This window comes from Pygocentrus nattereri, chromosome 1, assembly GCF_015220715.1.
Source record: "Pygocentrus nattereri isolate fPygNat1 chromosome 1, fPygNat1.pri, whole genome shotgun sequence".
NCBI lineage: Eukaryota > Metazoa > Chordata > Actinopteri > Characiformes > Serrasalmidae > Pygocentrus > Pygocentrus nattereri.
In genome coordinates this window covers 57,131,459-57,157,080 of record NC_051211.1, presented here as the reverse complement: position 1 = coordinate 57,157,080, position 25,622 = coordinate 57,131,459, and the positions used below count along the sequence as shown (strand labels likewise).

At 43.3% G+C, this 25,622-nt stretch overlaps 1 protein-coding gene across 1 annotated transcript; it reads left to right on the top strand.

Moving 5' to 3' along the window:
* The first annotated feature begins 335 nt into the window (after positions 1 to 335).
* LOC108415678 (interferon-induced protein 44-like) lies at positions 336 to 22,786 on the top strand. Its single transcript, XM_017688726.2, has 9 exons — positions 336 to 442; positions 1,174 to 1,236; positions 9,120 to 9,386; positions 12,027 to 12,057; positions 12,307 to 12,496; positions 13,514 to 13,663; positions 13,775 to 13,943; positions 21,063 to 21,163; positions 21,695 to 22,786. Exons 2-9 carry the CDS (start codon positions 1,200 to 1,202, stop codon positions 21,863 to 21,865), a joined length of 1,116 nt encoding a protein of 371 aa, XP_017544215.1. The 5' UTR covers positions 336 to 442; positions 1,174 to 1,199; the 3' UTR covers positions 21,866 to 22,786.
* The last annotated feature ends 2,836 nt before the right edge of the window (positions 22,787 to 25,622 follow it).

Below are 25,622 nucleotides of genomic sequence, written 5' to 3'. Positions count from 1 at the left end.
GCAAAAATCTGAGGATTTGTGTACAGCTTGAAATGAAATATTTCATCATTTGCTGTAATAAAATAATCATAATTAAGGTAAAGGGTCATTCAAACCTACAACAATTTAGTCTGAAATCCAAAATCAGTAAAATGTCATCCACATAGTCATGCATGTGATATCGGGTTTCATCTCACACATCTCGACTGTAGATCATCTTCTCTGTGATCAGATTATGTCTGCTTTCCTCTCGACCTTCATCAAAATAAAATGTCTGATGTGCAGGAAATTTGTCTTTGGAAACTGTGAGTGACCAGAAGAAAGAGAAAGTGAAAGTGGAATAAGGGGATAAATACTGAGTGAGCGAGCAGGCAGCTCAGACACACAGAGCAGAGACAGAGAGAGAGACACAGACGGAGAGAGAGAGACTCACAACCACTTGATCTCACAACCACTAATAAAGGTAAATCCTGACCGAATAGAACACATTATTATTGTTTATTGAGATTATTTGGATTTTTTTGTTAAATATGTGCAACATTAAAATATTAAAAACAATGTGTTTTGCAGCTTTTAAACAGCTGCTGATTGAATTCAGTTCAGCAGATTTTTTTCTTTCTTCGTGTTTCTGCTGGATGTTAATGTACAGGCTGCTGAATTTATGCATCTGGATTTAATCCAGACCACTTAGTCATGCTGCTGCTGCTACTCGCTGGTCAGTGGGTGCGGTCAGGAATGATCGACTGGGTGGGGGAGGGGAATAAAAATTTTTATAATTTTATTTTGTTTTATTCACTCATTTTATAGAACAACTTGATACATTTTATTAGTAAAGACATTTCCTTGCCTGCTGGGTGATACAGCCAATCAGAAGACACTTCTGTGGCAGCAAAGTCATCACATTTTAATGGAAGATTATGTATTTTGAATAATATTATACAATGAATGTGATTATTATTACCACAACATGAACAATGTAAAGATGTTTGATTCGATTCATGTTTATTTGTAAAATACAGAGCTGAACATTTTCAAAAACCCTGAAATATTTTCGAAAAGCTTTTTAAAGTTTTGTCAACAGTTTGATATAAGTTGACCTGATCACTCTAATCTCAGTAATATTAACAGTCTTTATTGCTTTTTTGTTACCATTGTGTTGAACTTATATAACTTTTCTATTTTCAACACTTTCAGGAAATTCTTTCACTGTCAGAAACACAATGGCTTTCCTGTTGGGAATGTTTGTAGACAAACCCGGTGAGTTTAAACTGCACACGTCAGCCTCCAACACACTGCAGTACAACATGATAATAACAACATGACACATACAAAACGGTCAAGTTCACAATTTCCATGTCTGTTGATTTTCTGAATATAAATATTAAAGATCCTCTACAGACTCACTACTGTACACTATAATACACGCTTATGGTTTAATGACTGAGTTTAACGTCTCTGAGAAAAAAAACATGGAAACTGAGAATTTCCTTCCAGAATTGTTTAATTCAGTAAATAAAAAGTAAGTGTGATTAAAGAGTAACTCCACTCTAAAAATGCACTGTAATTTTAAAATATACCAGACTTGTTTAAAATGTAAACAACATCTTTCAAACTGTAAAAATATTGTTTTTTATCATGGTCAGTTCTGCCTCTGCAGCGCCTCCTCTGGTTCATTTACATTACATTTACATTTACAGCATTTAGCAGACGCTCTTATCCAGAGCGACTTACAAGAAGTGCTTTGTCAATCTAGAGAAAGTATCTTTGCTAGTTACCAGTAGGTTAGAGAAAAAGACGGTCCTGAGCTCAGATACTGCTAGAAACAAATGTCACTGCAGACACCAAGAGAAAAAGAACCAGAGTTGAACGCAGAACTCTGAGCCATTCAATGCAATACAATAACAATAAGATACAATACAATAAATAAAATAAGTGCAGCTTATAACTCAGTGCTGATTTAAGTGCTGTGTAAAGAGATGAGTCTTCAGTCTGGGTTTGAAGACCGTGAGAGACTCTACTGTTGGGACAGCCAGTGGGAGTTCATTCCACCACCTGGGCTCCAGTACAGAGAACATTCTCCACGCTGGTCTTCCATGCGCCTTGAAGGATGGCGGGTCAAGCTGAGCTGTACTCGAAGCTCGAAGGGCTCGTGGTTAGTGTAGTGGTTAACAGCTCTGCCTTCTACGCTGTAGACTGGGGTTCAATCCCCAACCAGGGCAAGCCCCCTACACTACACCAATAAGAGTCCTTGGGCAAGACTCCTAACACCACCTTGGCCTACCTGTGTAAAATGATTAAATTGTAAGTCGCTCTGGATAAGAGCGTCAGCCAAATGCCATAAATGTAAATGTAAATGTGGTTCAGTTCGAGATTTCACCATTGCCATCAAGTCGGTAGGGGCTGGTCCATTGGTTCAACTCTGCTATAGGCACGGATGATGCATCTTGGCACCGAAGTTCGATGACACATCACAGTATGCAAATCAGTCAAACAATGTTACCGTCCCCGATGACGCGCTACTCACACCACATTCATAGATATGAAAGCACAGGAGCCGAAAATGAGGACAGAACCCCACTCACATGCTGAGCTAAAGACCCCCAGCACCTCCTCACAAGGCTGTGATACGATGTCTGTAATAACTGTAAATAACCCAGTTAATCTGAGCTTAGTTTGTAATGAGGATTCTTGTGTCCATAAACCTGCTGGTGTCGCACAAAGCCTCGGGCGTGACTCACTGAACTGAATCGATCATTCAAACAGCAAGCGACACTTTTTTCTTTGTTATATTGAATATAAACCGATCGTTAGAAGCTGTTGCTCTGCCACTCACTGTCAATCATTTTCTGGCACATGTTAACTCTTCGGTTTGAGTCAGTGACTTATACAGTTCAGACTCAAGGCACACTACCTGATTAGAAACACCTTCCCTTGTTGAAGATGAGTAGAGAATAATTGTCAATCTTGTAAAATTCTGTTACAAAAGTGCAGTTTGATTCGGTCTCTCTATATTTTCTGCTAGCAAGAAAAAATATGAAAAGAATAAACCATGGATGATAAAAATAATTGGAGAAAAATCAGAAATTATTAATAACAGCCCTTAGAAGCGCCATCAGCTGAGCTCAGAGATTAAATTCAAATGTTCTGATTCAAATATTCAAAACATTTAAATAAATAAATTCATAAAAAATAAGTAAATTTTTGCAAAAATTTTTAAAATATACAAAACTGCAGTAAACAATAACACTTTGAACCCTACAAAACACTGAAATAACCATGCTATAAACATGTAATAGCAGATATTGTATACGGTCATGAGCTGTCATGAAAGATTATGTCAGTAATATAATTGTTTCTTTTCTAGTAAGATGGTAATGAAATGTACCAATAATATGAAACTGGTTGTGAAAGTTTGTCATAGTTGTTTTGATTGTTCTCTAATCACTGTTTAAAGAACAACACATATCTATAAAATAGAAACATTACAGAGGAGGGTAAAACCGTCCTTTACTGTTTAAAAGGTTTTATTTGAAGCAATTTTGGAGCCTTTGAATTTTTGAATTTGATTTTTTTGTAGCCTTTCTGTTGCAGCTGTTGAGCTCAAATGGTGCAGAAAAAATGAGGATAAAACATAATATAAAACATAGGATAAAACAATAGTATATTTTTTTTTGGACAGTGACACTGTTAGAAATAAAAGTACAGTGTAGATGTTCCCTCAAAGCTCCAGCAGTGGTTCTAAGGTCTGACTGTGGAGCTTAAATCAGGTTCTCCAGGTGAAAAGTTGACATTTGTTCCTTTTCATAACCGAATGTTTTAAAACAGAGCAGTAGAGTAAAAGCCTGGAGGCGAGGCGAGGCGGGGTGTGTGGAGTCAGTACAGCTTAGAACAGATCATTTCAGTGGATTATGGTTCAGTTATGTTCTCTGACTAAAGATAGATAGATAGATAGATAGATAGATAGATAGATAGATAGATAGATAGATAGACAGACAGACAGACAGACAGACAGATAGATAGATAGATAGATAGATAGATAGATAGATAGATAGATACTTTATTGATCCCGAAGGAAATTTAGCAGCCAGTAGCAGACGCACAACACTGTACAGTAACCGTAAACGGGTGTAGACATATAACAGAATAAATAAACCAGATCCTCTCTACAGGTTTATATACTAATAGAAAAAAATACCACAGTCTTTGATAATATCTATAACCTGAGATGAGAGATTCAGTGCAATAATGACTGTACAAAAATTTACAGGTGACTGCGTATAATGACCACAGAATGAAAAAAATAAATATGTGCAGATATTGTACCCAATAAAGTGTCTAATGTCCAGATGTGCAAGATGCGCAGTGAGCTACACAGAAAGTTCAATATGTGCAGCTCGCCGTCTATACGTGCAGCGTGCTGTCTATACGTGCAGTGCGCTGTTTATACGTGCAGCGCGCTGTCTATACGTGCAGCTCGCCGTCTATATGCGCAGCTCACCATCTATACGTGCAGCGCGCTGTCTATACGTGCAGCTCGCCGTCTATACGTGCAGCGCGCTGTCTATATGCGCAGATGAATAGATAAACACAGGATAAGCATGAGATTCAGATTCGGTCCTCTTCTCTCCACCCTTCTCTGCTGGCTCCCCTGGGAAGAGTTGAAGACCCTGATGGCTCTGGGGACAAGGGCCTCCTGAATCTGTCGGTTGTCTGTGTTGGTTGACCAGGCCAACCTATCATCCCTAACCTATACCCTCTCCATTTCAAGCCCCTCTATAGAGATTGGTTATGTGGGTTGCGTATCCCTGCAAAAGTCCACTACCATCTCCTTGGTCTTGGCAGTTTTGAGAAGCAGGTTGCTCCCACGTCACCACTCCACAAAGTCCTTCACCAGGGTCTTGTACTCCCCCTCCTGTCCTCCCCTTACAGAAGCCACGATGGCAGTGTCATCAGTAAACTTCTGCATGTGGCTCATCTCAGAGTTGTAAGTTCACTGGGTCGCCCCCTCTTGGGTGCTGGAATGATGCATGACGTCTTCCACTGAGATGGCACTGAGATGGTGCCTTGAGGGTCCCACCCCAGTGATAAGAGGGTCACTGAGCCACAGACAGTCTAGTACCTTTTTTTCTGAGAGTGGATGACGTGTTTTATGACAGATTTCATGTTGTCTGTTGGAGAACATTAAACAGCTTCATGTGCCTGAAAGTCTTCTGTATCATTTTATTAGCTCCCTCCTACTGGACTGTGAACCGGCGCCAATGGAGAACAAACACACAGCGAGTAAATCTGGTTAATGTTCACTCTTCACTAAAGCTGGTTTGAATACAGCCTCGCGTCATGCAGTGACTCAAACAGCACTCAGGAATATTCATTCTATCAATAAAGCAGGACATATTAATGAATATGTTTTTATAATAACCTATTGAGCCTGACAGAAACTTGGCAAAGGCCAAATATTTGTTAGTGACCTGCTCCACCTGGCTAAGTCTATATGGCTGGGCTCTGCCCCTCCGAGAGTGTTTGGATGTTGCATTCCCATACCCTGATAGCTAAATATATGTAAATTCTACAGTTTTTTTTTAAGCAGTTCATATTTTTCGGTGTATTTTTCGGGTTTGGTCTGCCGGTGCAGCCTGAGCGTGTTGTGTAGAGCACATTGCTGTTCTTAGTGGGGAAATGTGCTGTGGGCTTGGCTCTGTGTTGTCTACTGTGGAGAGGTCGGTGTTCTGGGACTTTGAGACCTCTGTGTGGAGCCGTTGGGGGAGTGGCTCTGCAACAGGAAGGATGTGGCTGCCTCCATAAGAGACAGGATTTGCAGTTTTATTCTGCTTAACAAGGTTCTTGCCCTAAGAATTGCTGGTCCTTGGTGATTTTAACCTCAACTGGCTTTCTAATGCATCCAGTCACTTAAAGGAAATATGTGGTAATCTTAACCTAACACAGTTAATTAATGAACCGACTCGCCCAAATCTGAAAGAACCCACCAAGTCAACCCTGATAGATCTAATACTCTCCAATAAAGCAAAATTACTGCCTCAGGAGTTTTTGAACTTGGCATAAGTGATCATTGTCCCATCGGATGCATTAGAAACAGCTGTATGAAAGAAACAGGCTCTCGGTTGGTGATAAGAAGAAATTTTAATCATTTTAATGAGCAAGCTTTCCTTTCTGACTTAGCAATGAGTGAAATCCACCTCACACTAGAAATCTCAGATGTTGATGGGGCACTAAACCACTTCAGTAAAACTTTCCTAACAGTGGTAAACAAACATGCCCCAAGAGTCAGAGACAGATCAAGTCCCTGGTTTACGGGTGAGGTTTCCTCATTGTTTAAGGCCAGAAATAAAGCCTGGTCAACTGCTAGACGCTCAGGGGAGAGAGACCACTGGCTTACCTTTAGACAGCTGAGAAATAAAAACTTCTGCTGTTAGAAAAGCTAAATCAGAATATTACCTCAGCTTAATCACCAGCACTAGAAACCCTCAAAACTTCTGGAAAATAATAAATTCTCTAAAAAATAATTCCCCCCTTTTTCCAACAAGCGTTTCAGTTGACGATCAGCAGATTTCTGCCCAGAAGGAAATATGTCAAGCCTTTAACTCACATTTTGCTGCAGCTGGTCACATCTTTGATAAGAATAGCACAAACCTATTGAATAAAACTGATCTCAGCTCGACTGTTTCTGGAACGCATGGTCTTTTCTCACTCCAGCCATTTTCTCCATACTTAGCTGCTAATGCCCTGGATAAAATTAATCCATGAAAAGCCCCTGGAGAAGATGGGCTGGACCCCTTTTTATTGTGTCTCGCAGCCCCGATTATTTTAGAATTCATTTTATACATTTTTAATCTTTCAGTTTTATCTTGCAGAATTCCCAGGGTCTGGAAAACAGCTCATGTAATTCCTCTGCATAAAGGTGGTGAGACAACAGATCTGAATAATTATAGGCCAATCTCAAAACTGTCGTGTTTAGCAAAAATGTTAGAATCTCTAGTAAACCAGCAATTGAAATCATTTCTTCATGAAAATTCTGTTTTATCTAAATATCAGTCTGGTTTCAGAGAAGGTCACAGCACTATCTCTGCTACGACACTGGTTTTAAACAATCTTTATTCAGACATAGACCAGAAGAAACATTGTGCAGCTGTTTTTATTGACTTAACAAAAGCATTCGACACAGTTGATCACACTCTTCTTTTACGGAACTTAGAAAAGATTGGCTTTGATGCAGCTGCGCTGGACTGGACCCAAAACTACCTCACTGACAGAAATCAGTGCATGACATTGAATAATTATAAATCAGAGTTGGTATCTGTATCTAAAGGTGTACCACAAGGTTCAATTTTGGGTCAGATTTTAGCAGAGCCCAGTAACACTGAGATTAATAACCGATCACATTGATTTATCAGTCTACTCAGGCTTTAGCAGAGCTCAGTAACACTGAGATTAATAACTGATCACATTGATTTATCAGTCTACTCAGACTTTAGCAGAGCTCAGTAATGTTGAGATTAATAACTGATCACATTGATTTATCAGTCTACTCAGGCTTTAGCAGAGCTCAGTAACACTGAGATTAATAACTGATCACATTGATTTATCAGTCTACTCAGGCTTTAGCAGAGCTCAGTAACACTGAGATTAATAACTGATCACATTGATTTATCAGTCTACTCAGGCTTTAGCAGAGCTCAGTAACACTGAGATTAATAACCGATCACATTGATTTATCAGTCTACTCAGACTTTAGCAGAGCTCAGTAATGTTGAGATTAATAACTGATCACATTGATTTATCAGTCTACTCAGGCTTTAGCAGAGCTCAGTAACGCTGAGATTAATAACTGATCACATTGATTTATCAGTCTACTCAGGCTTTAGCAGAGCTCAGTAACACTGAGATTAATAACCAATCACATTGATTTATCAGTCTACTCAGGCTTTAGCAGAGCTCAGTAACACTGAGATTAATAACCGATCACATTGATTTATCAGTCTACTCAGGCTTTAGCAGAGCTCAGTAACACTGAGATTAATAACTGATCACATTGATTTATCAGTCTACTCAGGCTTTAGCAGAGCTCAGTAACGCTGAGATTAATAACTGATCACATTGATTTATCAGTCTACTCAGACTTTAGCAGAGCTCAGTAACACTGAGATTAATAACTGATCACATTGATTTATCAGTCTACTCAGGCTTTAGCAGAGCTCAGTAACACTGAGATTAATAACTGATCACATTGATTTATCAGTCTACTCAGGCTTTAGCAGAGCTCAGTAACACTGAGATTAATAACCGATCACATTGATTTATCAGTCTACTCAGACTTTAGCAGAGCTCAGTAACGCTGAGATTAATAACCGATCACATTGATTTATCAGTCTACTCAGGCTTTAGCAGAGCTCAGTAACGCTGAGATTAATAACCGATCACATTGATTTATCAGTCTACTCAGGCTTTAGCAGAGCTCAGTAACGCTGAGATTAATAACCGATCACATTGATTTATCAGTCTACTCAGGCTTTAGCAGAGCTCAGTAACGCTGAGATTAATAACCGATCACATTGATTTATCAGTCTACTCAGACTTTAGCAGAGCTCAGTAACACTGAGATTAATAACTGATCACATTGATTTATCAGTCTACTCAGACTTTAGCAGAGCTCAGTAACGCTGAGATTAATAACCGATCACATTGATTTATCAGTCTACTCAGACTTTAGCAGAGCTCAGTAACACTGAGATTAATAACTGATCACATTGATTTATCAGTCTACTCAGGCTTTAGCAGAGCTCAGTAACACTGAGATTAATAACAGATCACATTGATTTATCAGTCTACTCAGGCTTTAGCAGAGCTCAGTAACGCTGAGATTAATAACCGATCACATTGATTTATCAGTCTACTCAGGCTTTAGCAGAGCTCAGTAACGCTGAGATTAATAACTGATCACATTGATTTATCAGTCTACTCAGGCTTTAGCAGAGCTCAGTAACGCTGAGATTAATAACTGATCACATTGATTTATCAGTCTACTCAGACTTTAGCAGAGCTCAGTAACACTGAGATTAATAACCAATCACACTAATGTTTCAGTGTATCTAATCTTGATTTTCTCTTTCTTGTGTTTCTAATAGAATTCATCACAGTTTTGAATGATAAACAAGTGGAAGCTGGAGCGAACGTCATTCTTCGCTGTGAAGTAAATACCACACAAGTGACGGTAACGTGGAAGAAGAACGGCCAAAAACTGAACTGTTTGGAAGGAAAACACAAAATCAGATTAATCCAGAAATTGTGCTGCTTGGAAATCCAAAGGGTCGAGGATGTCGATGAAGGGAGTTACACTGTCGAAGTGTCCAACAAGCTGGGCAGCGTGTCCTGCTCTGCCACGGTGACCGTTGGTAAGAGTTCTGAATGACCAGTAAATTTACTCCACTCCTTTTTAATATTCAAAACACTTCAGTTCCTTAAAATCTGAGATTCAAATACGCAGCAGTTCTTAATCAGAATTCACTGCAGCTCCTATGTACATTTTTGGGGGAGAGCAAAAGCCCCACCCGTTATCCACTCAAATGTTGCTCATGTCTGACATTACAAGCAATGTTTATCATAATCCTTTAAAATTGCTGATGTAACGCATGTCTATGGGTGTTGAGCTGACCTGTAAAAAACTATATAACTGTTATTTTGGCCATTGAAGCACATGAACTTAGCACGAACTAGCATAGCAATGTTCACTATAGGGCTAACTGTGTTCTCAGCGTCCTCCAGAGGGCTGACTAGGCTAGCGGCATCCTCCACAGGACTGACTAGGCTAGCGGCGTCCTCCAGAGGGCTGACTAGGCTAGCGGCGTCCTCCAAAGGACTGACTAGGCTAGCGGCGTCTTCCAAAGGACTGACTAGGCTAGCAGTGTCCTCCAAAGGGCTGACTAGACTAGCAGTGTCCTCCAAAGGACTGAATCCACCAGCAGTGTCCTCCAAAGGGCTGACTAGGCTAGCAATGTCCTCCAAAGGACTGACTAGGCTAGCCGTGTCCTCCAGATGTCTGACTAGGTTAGCAGTGTCCTCCAGACGGCTGACTAGACTAGTAGTGTCTTCCAAAGGACTGACGAGGCTAGCAGTGTCCTCCACAGGGCTGACTAGACTAGCAGTGTCCTCCAAAGGGCTGACTAGATTAGCAGTGTCCTCCACAGGGCTGACTAGACTAGTAGTATCTTCCAAAGGACTGACTAGACTAGCAGTGTCCTCCAAAGGACTGACTAGACTAGCAGTGTCCTCCAAAGGACTGATTAGACTAGAGGTGTCTTCCAAAAGGCTGACTAGACTAGCAGTGTCCTCCAAAGGACTGACTAGGCTAACAGTGTCCTCCAAAGGGCTGACTAGACTAGCGGTGTCTTCCAAAGGGCTGACTAGACTAGCAGTGTCCTCCAAAGGGCTGAATAGACTAGCAGTGTCCTCCAAAGGACTGACTAGTCTAGCAGTGTCCTCCAAAGGACTGACTAGTCTAGCAGTGTCCTCCAAAGGGCTGACTAGACTAGCAGTGTCCTCCAAAGGACTGACTAGGCTAGCAATGTCCTCCAAAGGGCTGACTAGAATAGTAGTGTCTTCCAAAGGACTGACGAGGCTAGCAGTGTCCTCCACTGGGCTGACTAGACTAGCAGTGTCCTCCAAAGGGCTGACTAGACTAGCAGTGTCCTCCAAAGGGCTGTCTAGACTAGCAGTGTCCTCCAAAGGACTGACTAGGCTAGCAGTGTCCTCCAAAGGACTGACTAGGCTAGCAGTGTCCTCCAAAGGACTGACTAGGCTAGCAGTGTCCTCCAACAGGCTGACTAGGCTAGCAGTGTCCTTCACAGGGCTGACTAGGCTAGCAGTGTCCTCCAAAGGGCTGTCTAGACTAGCAGTGTCCTCCAAAGGACTGACTAGGCTAGCAGTGTCCTCCAAAGGACTGACTAGGCTAGCAGTGTCCTCCAAAGGACTGACTAGGCTAGCAGTGTCCTCCAACAGGCTGACTAGGCTAGCAGTGTCCTTCACAGGGCTGACTAGGCTAGCAGTGTCCTCCAAAGGACTGACTAGGCTAGCAGTGTCCTCCAAAGGACTGACTAGGCTAGCAGTGTCCTCCAAAGGACTGACTAGGCTAGCAGTGTCTTCCAAAGGACTGACTAGGCTAGCAGTGTCCTCCAAAGGGCTGACTAGGCTAGCAGTGTCCTCCAAAGGACTGACTAGGCTAGCAGTGTCCTCCAAAGGACTGACTAGGCTAGCAGTGTCTTCCAAAGGACTGACTAGGCTAGCAGTGTCCTCCAAAGGACTGACTAGGCTAGCAGTGTCCTCCAAAGGACTGACTAGGCTAGCAGTGTCCTCCAAAGGACTGACTAGGCTAGCAGTGTCTTCCAAAGGACTGACTAGGCTAGCAGTGTCCTTCAAAGGGCTGACTAGGCTAGCAGTGTCCTCCAAAGGACTGACTAGGCTAGCAGTGTCCTCCAAAGGACTGACTAGGCTAGCAGTGTCCTCCAAAGGGCTGACTTGGCTAGCAGTGTCCTCCAACAGGCTGACTAGGCTAGCAGTGTCCTCCAAAGGGCTGACTAGGCTAGCAGTGTCCTCCAAAGGGCTGACTAGGCTAGCAGTGTCCTCCAATGGGCTGACTAGGCTAGCAGTGTCCTCCAATGGGCTGACTAGGCTAGCAGTGTCCTCCAATGGGCTGACTAGACTAGCAGTGTCCTTTAGCTGGAGTGTGTCAGGCGTCCGGATGTTTAAATCTTATTTCATACCAGCTTTTCAAAGCCCTTCATCATGATGGGGGTGAGTGCTATAGCTGGTCACTGAGTGTTCTTACTGTTGACTTCTTTGGCAATGGTGTGATGGTGGTGGCCTTGAAAATCAGGTCAAAAAATGAGAGCAAAAACTTGCAAAATGAAAAATAATTTAAAGTGATGATGAATCTTTTTGAAAAATTAATTTTATTTTAACTCTGATTATTTATATGATTATTTTATGAAAGTGCAACAAAATGAAGTACATAACCTGCTTGTTAATATTTCTTACAGTAATCAACAAATGGAGAACAATAACTCGAAAGTAAGTCCACAGTCATCATTTATTATTATTGATTGTGCAACAGATGAACATTCACAGGGCTAAATTTTCTCCATAAATGTGTATTTTTTAATCTGTTGTTAATTTTATTTATTATTATTATTATACATTATTATTTTATAATTTTATCAGTAGGACCTTCTTTTCTATTTTAACTAATTTCTAGTTTAACATTTGTGATTTTACCATTGACAGTAATAATGTTTGTTGTTTTCTGTATTTTTGTGGCAGCTCAGCCGAGATGGTGAGATCTCTGAGAAGTTATCAGGTCTGTGACCGCGTCACTGAGCTCCGTTTCCTCCTCCATGGTCCAATCGGAGCAGGAAAATCCAGCGTCATAAATACCATCAAAACTATTTTTGAAAACCGTCCGTTTGTTAACTGTCTGGCCGGCGAGTCTGGAGAAAGTGTCACTCTATACGTGAGTTCTCCAGCTGTTCCTCCAAAATCTGGAATTTGAATTTCAGTCACATGACCCTGAAATTTGAGTCTTAACCCACATGTCAACAAGAGCAGTGTTCACACTGTCTTTAGGGCCCCCTGGTGGACAGTCTGTCACAGTGATAAAAGTTTTGAGAATAAATTTTTATGAGGTTGAGTTCTGTAGTTTTCCACTTGTGTTATTTTACAGGTACCTTCTTAAAAGCCAAATCTGGATGAATGTAAATTACTTTTAAAATATCTTCTGGTCCTCAGAGTAAAACACACTGAAAGCCCTATTACACATCAGTTAGACAGTGCAGCGAAAGAAATCACTGAAGAGGCTAAACTGTGGTCTCCCAGTGAACAGCCGGACATTAATTATAGTAACGGAATAACCTGCTTAGCATTAGCGCTAACTCCAGACTTGCATTGTGCGGAATTGAGCCTACATCGTTACACATTAATTAGGACAATTGATAACGATTGTAAGTGAAAAAAAAACAATAGTGTCTACAGTGTAAAGATTTTATGCTTTTCTATTTAGAATGTGTACATTATGAACTCCTCACCTACCAATGTGACATAACATAAACCAGCACCTCATGTGCAAAACTCTGTGAAATTCGGGTAAAATGAGCCTTTCAGTGTAAATATTTTAGCTTTTATTTATTTATAATCCTTTATATTTTTAATCTTTGTGAAGGACAGAATTTATATGTTTATCTGATTGTTTATCTAGTATTATATGTGCAGTCTATAAAGTAACAAACTGTAAAATCCTGTTAAGTAATGAAGGTCAATTAGTTGCTGGTTGATTCTCTTCTCGTTATTCTTTTCTTAAGTTAGGGTTGCTGTCCCCGCATCACTGAGAATTCCTAATAAAGGAATATTTTCTCTTTTTTTCTAATTCACACCTCTTTAATGTTCTCTTCAGGTGTTTCTGCCACAGACTAACAAAATTAACAAAGTAAACTGTTTAATTTCTTGTTTATTTACCAAACTGGTTTATTTCCAGTACGAGAAGTTCACCGTTGGAAGTGAGCGCTCCGGACTTTTACCGTTCGCCTTCTATGATGTGATGGGTCTTGAAGAGGGACAAACAAGAGGGGCACACACTGATGACATCATCAAAGCTTTAAAAGGCCACATACCGAATAATTACAGAGTGAGACCACCAAACACTCTCGGTCCATAATCAGCCAGTCGTAATCTGATGGAGAACTTCATACTTCATACTTCAACTCACAGAATCGCTTTCTTCTCCCTTTACGTTCAGTTCCAGGATTATCCAATAACTGAAGACCACAGACACTACAACGCCACTCCGACCCTGAATGACAGGATTCACTGCCTGGTCAGTGTTTTACCAGCAGATAAAATCTCCCTGATGGAAAATGCGGTCATTGAGAAAATGAAGTGCATCAGAAGAGCAGCTACTGAATTAGGTGAGTTCACTCATTTGATTCAACACTTACAAGAAGGTGAAACGCTTTAAGAGGCAAATTTAACATCATAAGCTCTTATAGCAACGTCTTCAGAGAAGATCTGACTGTAACGCTGTCCTTTGTATTATTGGAGGCTCCTGTTAGCTTGTTAGCCACCTGCCTGTTCAGAATCAGACAGAATTGAACTGAATCAGTTTCAGACAGCAGTTACAAAACCTCACACTGTTTGCACAATAAGGCATAGAACAAAGATACAGGCAACACGGTGCAGTAACTCAAGCATTGGCTTGACAATCTTAAAGAGCGTAGGGCGCAGCCAGGCTGAGTGATGAGCAATTATACGTGTTTAGTGAAGGATCCTCATCACTGGTAATAATAACTCTAGAACTAAACTAGAGGGTAATGAGTCAAGAACTCCTGCAGTTGATCTAGAGGACATGAAGATATGAAGCTCCTTAAGACCAACAGAGCCGAGTGACAGATGGAGGATTGATGGTAGCCTGATGCTGCAGTGCTGTCCCGGTTTTTATTTTTTTCCTGAGAACTTACTGCTGCTAAGAGCTGTGAGAGTCTGAGAACTGCTAACATACCTGAACTTTTGCCTAGTCCTGCTCCTGAAGATCCTCCATGCCGGACAGTTCAGATCCCACAGAACTCAGGGCTCCTGAAGGCCTATACACCTGAATAAGGAGACTGAGATTAGTGGTGGAGCTAAACTCTGCTGGGAGGTAGAGCTCCAAAACCAGGGCTGGGAACTTCTGCTCTACATACAGTTTAAATAGCAATTTACTCTTTTTATTATTAATCATGTCATTCAATTTGACACACACACACACACTCAAAAAAACACACACACACACACACACACACACACACAGACACATTCACACACACAGACACACACTATGCACAGACACAGACTCACACACACAGACACACAGACCCACTCACACACAGACACACACACACACACACTATGCACAGACTCACACACACACACACACACACACAGACCCACTCACACACAGACACACACACACACACACACACACTCACACACTCACTCTCACAGTCACACACTCAAAAACACACAGACACACAGACCCACTCACACACAGACACACACACACACACTATGCACAGACTCACACACACACACACACAGACCCACTCACACACAGACACACACACACACACACTCACTCACACACACACTCACTCTCACAGTCACACACTCAAAAACACACAGACGCACACACGTGCACAGACACACACACATACACACTCACAGACACACCCACACTTAGGGCCATGACTACATGTCATGTACATACACAGGGAGAACTTACACATTTCACACAAACCCAATCAAACCCAGGCCCTTCTTGCTAAGATAAGATAAGATAATCCTTTATTAGTCCCACAGTGGGAAAATTCACAGTATTACAGCAGCAGCAGAGTAACAGGAGTAAGGCACTCAGTAATAGAAATGGGAAACAGTATAAACATTATCAACATTATAAATAATAAAAATTAAAGCTAAATCTCGACTATTTACAGGAAAATAAGGATAATAATAAAATAAAATAAGAGTTGCAAAGGAATCTGTATTGCACTTAGCATATTGCACAATGAAAAACGTTCGCATTCTGAATGTAAGTGTATATTGTATTGTATGTGGTCTACTGGGAGCAGTGCTGGTTGTACAGTCTCACAGCAGCAGGAAGGAAGGACCTGCGATAGCGCTCCTTCACACACTTGGGGTGAAGGAGCCGGTCGCTGAAGGAACTGCCCAGTGCTGCCAGAGTCTCACGCATGGGGTGGGAGTCATTCTCCAGCATGGATGCCAGCTTGTTCAGCATCCTCCTTTGGTCTTCCCCGTATTGATCTGTAGGTGATTCCGCAGACGCCAGTCCACAAAGTCCTGAATCAGTTATCTGTTCTCTCCGTCGTCCTCATTTGTGATGCGGCCAACGATCGCTGAGTCATCAGAGAACTTCTGTAGGTGGCAGTTTGGTGAGTTGTACATGAAGTCTGCTGTTTACAGGGTGAAGAGGAACGGTGCTAACACCGTCCCCTGTGGGGCCCCTGTGTTACAGACCACCATGTCGGACACACAGTCTCTTGTCCTCGCATACTGTGGACGGTTGGTGAGGTAGTCCAGGATCCAGTGTGTTAGGTGATGGTCCACCCCTGCCTGTTCCAGCTTGTCCTTCAGGAGCCCAGGCTGTATGGTGTTGAAAGCACTGGAGAAATCAAAGAACATGATTCTCACAGTGCACCCAGGCTTCTCCAGGTGAGAAAGGGCTCCATGCAGCAGGTAGATGATGGCGTCATCCACCCCGATGCCAGGTTGGTAGGCAAACTGAAGTGGGTCCATAGATGAGCTCACCATAGGGCATAGTGGTCTAAAGACCAGCCTCTCCAGTGTCTTCATCAGGTGTGACGTCAGTGCCACCGGCCTGTAGCTGCTGAGATCCTTTGGGTGCTGTATTTTTGGCAATGGCACCACACAAGATGTTTCCCACAGTTGTGGTACTCTCCCCAGCTTCAGGCTTGTGTTGAAAATGTGCTCCACTATCCCGCACAGCTGATCTGCGCAGGACTTGAGGAGCCTGGCACTGATGCCATCCGGCCCTGTAGCCTTCCTCGCCTTGATCTTCCTGAGCTCATTTCTCACCTGGACCATTGTGAAGGTCAGACTGGAGCAGGGTTAGGGTTAGGGTTAGTGTGTGAAATGTGTGAACGGGGTGTTACGACAACCAGCAGAAGAACCAGTGTGGGGTGGGTGTGAGCTGAAAGTTGTTGGGCTGGGGGTAGGTGTGAGAGAGGGGGTAGAGCAGCATGCTGGAAGTGCCAGACAGGAGGGTTTCAGTAGAGATGTCTGTGTAGTGGGAGGGGCGGGTGAGTGATCAAACCTGTTGAAAAACAGATTGAGATCGTTCACCCACTTTTGGTCCCCTACTGCCTGAGAGTCGGGCTTCTTGTGGCAGGAGATTGCTTTAAGGCCTTTCCAGACTCCACTGACATTATTCTGCTGTAACTGTTCCTCCATCTTCCTCCTGTAGCTAGCTTTGCCCTCCCGGATCTTCCTCCTCAGCTCCTTCTGCACCGCTTTCAGCTCCTCCTTATCCCCTAATATAAAGGTCCTCTTTTTCTCCTTCAGAAGAGCCTTTATGTCAGGGTTAATCCACGGCTTGAGTTAGAGAAACACCGTACAGTCTTGGTGGGTACAGTGTTCTCCACGCAGAAGTTCACATAGTCAGTGCTGTCATACTGTATCATACTAATTAAAGCAGGAATGTACAGGGACAAACTCACCTTCACATTGTGACAGGATCGTGCGCATGCGCGAACGTGCATGCTGCCTGTTACAGTAGCTTCCGTTCATGTTCTTTTGTTTTTGCTTTTAACTTTTCTTTACCTTTTAATAGTTTATTCATTTTGACGAGGCAATTTAGGGAAGCTGTGCCCTCTCGAAACATGTGAGTAGAGAGAGTTTTGGTCTGTTTTTTCGCCGTGAAAGTGCTGCTTTCACTCAGTCCCCGTGTCCGCCACGGCGATGCAGCATGGCCGCTTTGTTTACACCCGGGACCAGCTGATCATGCAGCAGCCGGTCGGCATGGCGACCTGGACAACGAACATCCCCGAAGAGCTTTGGAGACGGACGCACAGGGGATGCAGAGGGGGAATTAACCAGCGCACAGGGAAAGCGAGGGAGAGACGGCGGAGGCTTATGGAGAAGAGGGGATATAAGCCGCGTCTCCCCTCCGTCATCATGGGCAACGTGAGGTTGCTGGCGAATGATGGACGAGCTGACAGCACTAGCCAGGAGTCAGAGGGAGTACCGGGAGTGTAGTCTAATGTGCTTTTCGGAGACATGGCTACACTAGGACATCCCGGATGACCATGTTTCCATCGATGGCTTCCAGACTGTTCGGGCTGACCGGGGCTGCACAGAGAGCGGTAAGCGCAGAGGAGGTGGGCTCGCTGTGCTAGTCAATAACTGCTGGTGTAACCCTGGTCACATTACCATCAAGGTACCATCACCAGTTGCCCGGACATTGAGCTGTTGGCTGTCGGACTCAGGCCATATTATTTACCATGTGAGTACTCTCATGCCATCATCGTGACTGTCTACATTCCCCCCTCTGCCAACCCGACGTCGGCAAGTGACGTCATTTACTCAACTACAGCACGTCTCCAGACGTAACACCCGAGTGCCTTCATCGCCATATCAGGTGACTTTAACCATGTCGCTATGGCCAAGGCACTACCACACTTCACGCAGTGTGTGGACTGTCCCACCAGAGAGGAAAGAACACTGGACCTGCTGTATGCTAATGTTAAGGACGCATACAGCTGCTCCCCCCTTCCCCCTCTGAGTAGGTCAGACCACAACTTGGTTCACCTCAGCTCCTGTTATGTGCCGCTGGTGAAGAGTCAGCCTGTGACCAATTGGATAGTGAGTAGATGGTCTGGGGAGACGAACGAGGCACTGCAGCATTGCTTTGAGGCTACTGATTGACGGGCTCACAGAGTGCATCATGGACTACGTTAACTTCTGTGTGGACTCCACTGTCCCAACCAGGACTGTTAAATGTTATGCAAACAACAAGCCGTGGGTAACATAGGTCATTAAGCCTCTCCTCAACAAGAAGAAGAGGGCCTTCAGAGCGGGAGACATGGAGGAGGTGAGAACAATGCAGAGGGAACTGAAGACAGCTATCAAGGAGGCTAAGGACAAATATAGGAGGAAGCTGGAGTGGAACTCCAGCAGAACAACATGAGGGAGGTCTGGAATGGAATGAGGACCATCACCAGCTTCAGGTCCAGCAACAACAGAGGAGTAGAGGTCAGTGTGGACGGGGCCAACAAGCTAAATCTGTTCTTTAACAGATTTGACACGGCAGGCTCTGTCCCCCCCAGCCTGACTCCTCTGCTGCCAGTCCTCAGCAGACCATCCCATTCATCCCCCCTCCCCCTCCTGATAGCCTGCTCCCCTCCTGTGACAGCCCATCTCACACCTCCATCCCTCCCCCACCCACCACCTCTACACTGCGTCTCACTGCTGACCAGGTGAGAAGACAACTGAAGAGACTCCACACAAACAAGGCTCCAGGCCCTGATGGGGTTCCACCCAGGGTGCTTAAAGCCTGTGCCACCCAACTTTGTGGAGTACTTCAACATGTCTTCAACTTGTGCCTGAGTCTCATGGGGATCCAGAGGGTCCCCATGATGTGGAAGACATCCTGCATTGTTCCTGTTCCAAAGATGCCACGACCCAGTGACGCCAAGGACTACAGGCCAGTGGCACTGACGTCTCATGTCATGAAGACCATGGAGAGGCTCGTCTTGAACCCATAGTCCAGCCTTTTCTAGACCCCCTCCAGTTTGCCTATCAGCCCCGCCTGGGAGTTGAAGACGCCATCATCTACCTGCTCAGCCATGTATATGCTCACCTGGATAAGCCAGCCAGCTCTGTGAGGGTCATGTTTTTTGACTTCTCCAGCGCATTTAACACCATCTGGCCAGCTCTTCTGGGTGATAAGCTCACAGTGATGCAGGTAGACGCCCCCCTTGTGTCCTGGATTGTTTACTACCTGACTGGCAGACCACAGTATGTACGCCTGCAGCACTGTGTGTCGGACAGAGTGGTCAGCAACACTGGAGTCCCACAAGGAACTGTCCTCTCTCCCTTCCCCTTCACCCTCTACACCACGGACTTCAGCTACTGCACAGAAACTTGCCACCTTCAGAAGTTTTCTGATGACTCTGCAATAGTTGGATGTATCAGCAGGGGTGATGAGGACGAGTTCAGGGCGACAGTGAAGGACTTTGTCACATGGTGCGAGCGGAACCACCTGCAGCTCAATGTGACAAAGACATAGGAACTGGTGGTGGACCTGAGGAGGGACAAGGCATCGGTGACCCCTGTGTCCATCAGCGGGGTCAGTGTGGACACTGGTGAGGATTACAAATATCTGGGCGTGTATATTGACAATAAACTGGACTGGGCTAAGAACACTGACGCCCTCTACAGGAAGGGCCAAAGTCGTCTCTATTTTCTGAGGCGCCTGAGGTCCTTCAACATCTGCTGGACTATGCTCAGGATCTTCTATGAGTGTGTGGTGGCGAGTGCTGTCCTCTATGCTGTTGCATGCTGGGGAAGCAGGCTGAGGGTGGCAGATGCCAACAGACTGAACAGACTGATCTGCAAGGCCGGTGATGTTGTGGGTGTGGAGCTGGACTCGCTGACGGCCGTGTCGGAGAGGAGGATGCTGTCTAAACTGAAGGCCATTATGAACAATGGCTCCCACCCACTCTACGACACGGTGATGAGACACAGGAGCTCATTCAGCTCAAGACTCATTCTACTGCAATGACCACAGAGCGCCACAGGAGGTCATTCTTACCTGTGGCCATCAAACTCTATAACTCCTCCCTCAGTGTGTGATTCACAAAACTCAATACCAAACTGTTCATATGTGCAATAACAACAATTGTGTGTGCAAAAACTCAAAGGGACACTAACTAATTTTACTGCACAGAGTAATATTGTTTACTGTTTACTGTTTACATCTGTTTTCATCTGTCACTTGATGCACTTTATGAACAGCTGCTCCACTTATTTGCACATACGCACGTGTAACTTTAATTTTATTTCAACTTTGCACATACTGTACACTTTTTGCTTTTACCTTTTACTACGGTTTATTTTAGTTATTCTTATATTTTCTTTTTTTTATTCTCTTAAGAGTTTATATGGTGAATGGAGGAACAGCAAAGTAAGAATTTCATTGTACAGTGCAACTGCCTGCTCTGCTGTGCTTTATCACAATCACCGCCACCTTACTATACTCTTAAGTACTTAAATCTGGTGTACATACTGTAAATTCTCTATATTGTCTTAAATTATTAGTAAAGTGTTTATTTTACGTAAGCGGCTGTAACAACTGCAATTTCCCCCTGGGATCAATAAAGGAATCTGAGTCTGAATCTGAATAACCACCCTTAACTGTGAGAAAACCACTGTAACTCACAGCCGTCAGTGAGTAATTGGTTATGTCTTTGTTGTATATCTTTGATCTCCATGTTTGTTTCCTTCCTGTCCTGCAGGAATTCCCCAGATGATCTTCATGACCAGAGTTGACAGCGTGTGCAAAATGACAAAAGACGATGTGAGCAAGGTGTATCAAAGCAAGAAGATCAAGGAAAAGGTGGGTTACTTTAATAGTTTATCCCCAAAAAGTCCTTTTCTTTTCCTACAATAACATGGAGATTCAAGTAAACATTTACCTGATGCTGTGTGTGTGTCTGTGTGTGTGTGTGTGTGTCTGTGTGTGTGTGTCTGTGTGTGTGTCTGTGTGTCTCTGTATGTGTGTGTGTCTGTGTGTGTGTGTCTCTGTATGTGTGTGTGTGTGTCTGCGTGTGTGTGTGTGTGTCTATATGTCTCTGAATGTGTGTGTGTGTGTGTGTGTGTCTGTGAATGTGTGTGTGTGTGTGTGTGTGTGTCTGTGAATGTGTGTGTGTGTGTGTGTGTGTGTGTCTGTGTGTGTGTGTGTCTGTGTCTGTATGTCTCTGAATGTGTGTGTGTGTGTGTGTGTGTGTGTGTGTGTGTCTGTGTGTCTGTGAATGTGTGTGTGTGTGTGTGTGTGTGTGTGTGTGTGTGTGTGTGTGTCTGTGTGTCTCTGAATGTGTGTGTGTGTGTGTGTGTGTGTGTGTGTGTGTGTGTGTGTGTGTGTGTGCAGATGCAGGAGTGCAGTAACAGACTCGGCGTCCCAATGAACTGCGTCTTCCCTGTGGAGACCTACCACGAGCAGAATCAGCTGAATGAGCATATAAACTGTCTGATTCTGGACGCTTTAACTCAGATTGTATTCTGGGCGAACGACTATGCAGAGAAATGTTCTAGAAATTAGAACCGTGTAGAATGATCCGGGCCACTCAGAGCTGGCTCTGTGTCCATGTGCGTCCTACATCGTGACTTGAGTTCTCCGTTCCATGTCTTATAGATATCCTTTATTAGTCCCACAGGGAAATTCGCCCTATCAGTCCATGTCTTGTGTGTGTGGTATATATGGTATGACCAGCTGTAAGGTTTGTGTACCTGCTGTGTGGTGAGTTAAACTATGTTTGGTGTCCTGTTTTTTTTTTGGCTGGGTCAGTTAGTTTAGGGTTTTGTTTATTGTTTTCAGCACTGGTCAACCCGTGGTCAGTACTGGTGTTTGCCTTTGTTCAGAACTTATACTTTTCACCTTCACTCATCCGGTGTCTAATTTCTTTTCTTTGTCCTGTTTAATGCACCATTAGCTGTAGCCCCTATACAGCCATCATTTACTCAGTCCGTTTGCCGCTCAAAGCTGGACCAGGTCAGAACAGCACCATCAAACCCCTTTTAATGCCCTACAGAGGAAACTGTCCTACAGGCATGACCTACTTGTCTGTTCTGACATCAGATCAGCCAGTGGACCGTTTGATGTTCATAAGGGAAACTCACTTTACTGGAAGCGCTTTCAGGATAGAACTGATTGTCAGAGCATTCATTCAGGAAACGATGCTATTTTTATGTCTTCATGTAGTTACTGCCAAACTCTGTGCCTCATCTCATTTCATGTGTCTTTACTGCTCAAATCAAATGTATTTAGTGGATAGAAAATAAATACAATAACTATAATGACTATAATTGTAATAAGGGTTTGTCACATTACACCGTACAGTTTGTTCAAAGAGTTATTAAAATGTTTATTTGTTTATGTTTGCAGGAAGTCAGGATGTTACTTTCCATTTTGTGAGTCTGTTGTTTTTATTGGCTATTAAAGGTTTTCATGTTTGAACATTGAGCTAAATGCTGAATCACTACATTCACAGGTCTGAAAATAGGAACCATCTCCCACCCTGCTGGAAAACATCCTGTTACACCATTAGAGTCCTTTACACTGTGATATCAACCCATTAAAAAAGACAAAACAATTAACAATTTATAGATGTAGATATAATGTTTATTAAACAATTTATTTAGCAGGAATTTAAACAAACTCCAACTAGTCCAAAACGCCGCAGCCAGGGTCCTAACTAAAACTAGAACATCTGATCATATCAGTCCAGCGCTATCATCACTTCATTGGCTGCCTGTTAAATTCCGTATTGATTATAAAATCCTTTTATTGACTTATAAAGCCCTACATGGTCTTGCTCCTGAGTACCTGCAAGACCTTATTTCTCATTATGAGCCATCACGACCACTCAGATCCCAGAGCGCTGGCTTATTAATAGTCCCCAGAATTCCTAAGGCTGCAGCTGGGGGAAGAGCTTTTTCTTATAAAGCCCCCAAATTCTGGAATGATCTTCCAGAAACTGTTCGGGACTCAGACTCAGTCTCAGTCTTTAAGACTAGGCTGAAAACTCACTTGTTCAGTTTAGCTTTTGGTAGCTAATGTTCCCCCCTAGATAAAGGCAGCAGATCCAGGGGTCCATGGACACAGGGAATTATAGTAAACTGAGACGCTGGTGCTGTCATCCCGCTGCTCGCACACTCAGGTTTGTGGACGGTGGAGCGGAGGGACGCCAGACTGTCTCAGAGTGCTGCCGTGTCTGTGTGTCCTTCTGGTTCTCTCCTGTTAGTTAAGCTGTCATAGTCAGATCTGCCGGAGTCGTTAGCCACACTCTGGAAATGTTCACATTCCCTGTTTATGTACAAACAGAACAAAACTAATTCCCTGCCTTTATTCCAAGTATACAATCACCCACATGTCTGGCCGGACACTGAAGGACGACTGACTGTCGAGCCCTCCTGCTGCCCACTTCAGACCAGCTGCCCACGCCCCAGCTGCCACCACCTACCCTGGACTAGCTGCCCACCCTACACTGATGTTCTCATAGACTGCTAGCTATTACTACTACTAATACCCATCCATCCATCCATCCATCCATCATCTTCCGCTTCTCCGGGGTTTGGGTCGCGGGGGCAGCATCTTAAGCAATGAGGCCCAGACCTCCCTGTTGTTAGATCTGTAATCTGGATGTGAATGTTGTTAGCACTGTAATCTGGATGTGAATGTTGTTAGCGCTGTAATCTGGATGTGAATGTTGTTAGCGCTGTAATCTGGATGTGAATGTTGTTAGTGCTGTAATCTGGATATGAATGTTGTTAGATCTGTAATCTGGATGTGAATGTTGTTAGCACTGTAATCTGGATGTGAATGTTGTTAGCACTGTAATCTGGATGTGAATGTTGTTAAAGCTGTAATCTGGATGTGAATGTTGTTAGCGCTGTAATCTGGATGTGAATGTTGTTAGTGCTGTAATCTGGATATGAATGTTGTTAGATCTGTAATCTGGATATGAATGTTGTTAGCGCTGTAATCTGGATGTGAATGTTGTTAGCGCTGTAATCTGGATGTGAATGTTGTTAGAGCTGTAATCTGGATGTGAATGTTGTTAGCGCTGTAATCTGGATGTGAATGTTGTTAGCGCTGTAATCTGGATGTGAATGTTGTTAAAGCTGTAATCTGGATGTGAATGTTGTTAGCGCTGTAATCTGGATATGAATGTTGTTAGCGCTGTAATCTGGATGTGAATGTTGTTAGTGCTGTAATCTGGATATGAATGTTGTTAGATCTGTAATCTGGATGTGAATGTTGTTAGCACTGTAATCTGGATGTGAATGTTGTTAGCACTGTAATCTGGATGTGAATGTTGTTAAAGCTGTAATCTGGATGTGAATGTTGTTAGAGCTGTAATCTGGATGTGAATGTTGTTAGCGCTGTAATCTGGATGTGAATGTTGTTAGCGCTGTAATCTGGATGTGAATGTTGTTAAAGCTGTAATCTGGATGTGAATGTTGTTAGCGCTGTAATCTGGATATGAATGTTGTTAGCGCTGTAATCTGGATGTGAATGTTGTTAGCGCTGTAATCTGGATGTGAATGTTGTTAGCACTGTAATCTGGATGTGAATGTTGTTAAAGCTGTAATCTGGATGTGAATGTTGTTAGCGCTGTAATCTGGATGTGAATGTTGTTAGCGCTGTAATCTGGATGTGAATGTTGTTAAAGCTGTAATCTGGATGTGAATGTTGTTAGCGCTGTAATCTGGATGTGAATGTTGTTAGCGCTGTAATCTGGATGTGAATGTTGTTAGCGCTGTAATCTGGATGTGAATGTTGTTAGCGCTGTAATCTGGATATGAATGTTGTTAGCTCTGTAATCTGGATGTGAATGTTGTTAGCGCTGTAATCTGGATGTGAATGTTGTTAGCGCTGTAATCTGGATGTGAATGTTGTTAGCGCTGTAATCTGGATGTGAATGTTGTTAGCGCTGTAATCTGGATGTGAATGTTGTTAAAGCTGTAATCTGGATGTGAATGTTGTTAGCGCTGTAATCTGGATATGAATGTTGTTAGCGCTGTAATCTGGATGTGAATGTTGTTAGCGCTGTAATCTGGATATGAATGTTGTTAGCGCTGTAATCTGGATGTGAATGTTGTTAGCGCTGTAATCTGGATGTGAATGTTGTTAGCGCTGTAATCTGGATATGAATGTTGTTAGCGCTGTAATCTGGATGTGAATGTTGTTAGCGCTGTAATCTGGATATGAATGTTGTTAGCGCTGTAATCTGGATATGAATGTTGTTAGCGCTGTAATCTGCATATGAATGTTGTTAGCGCTGTAATCTGGATGT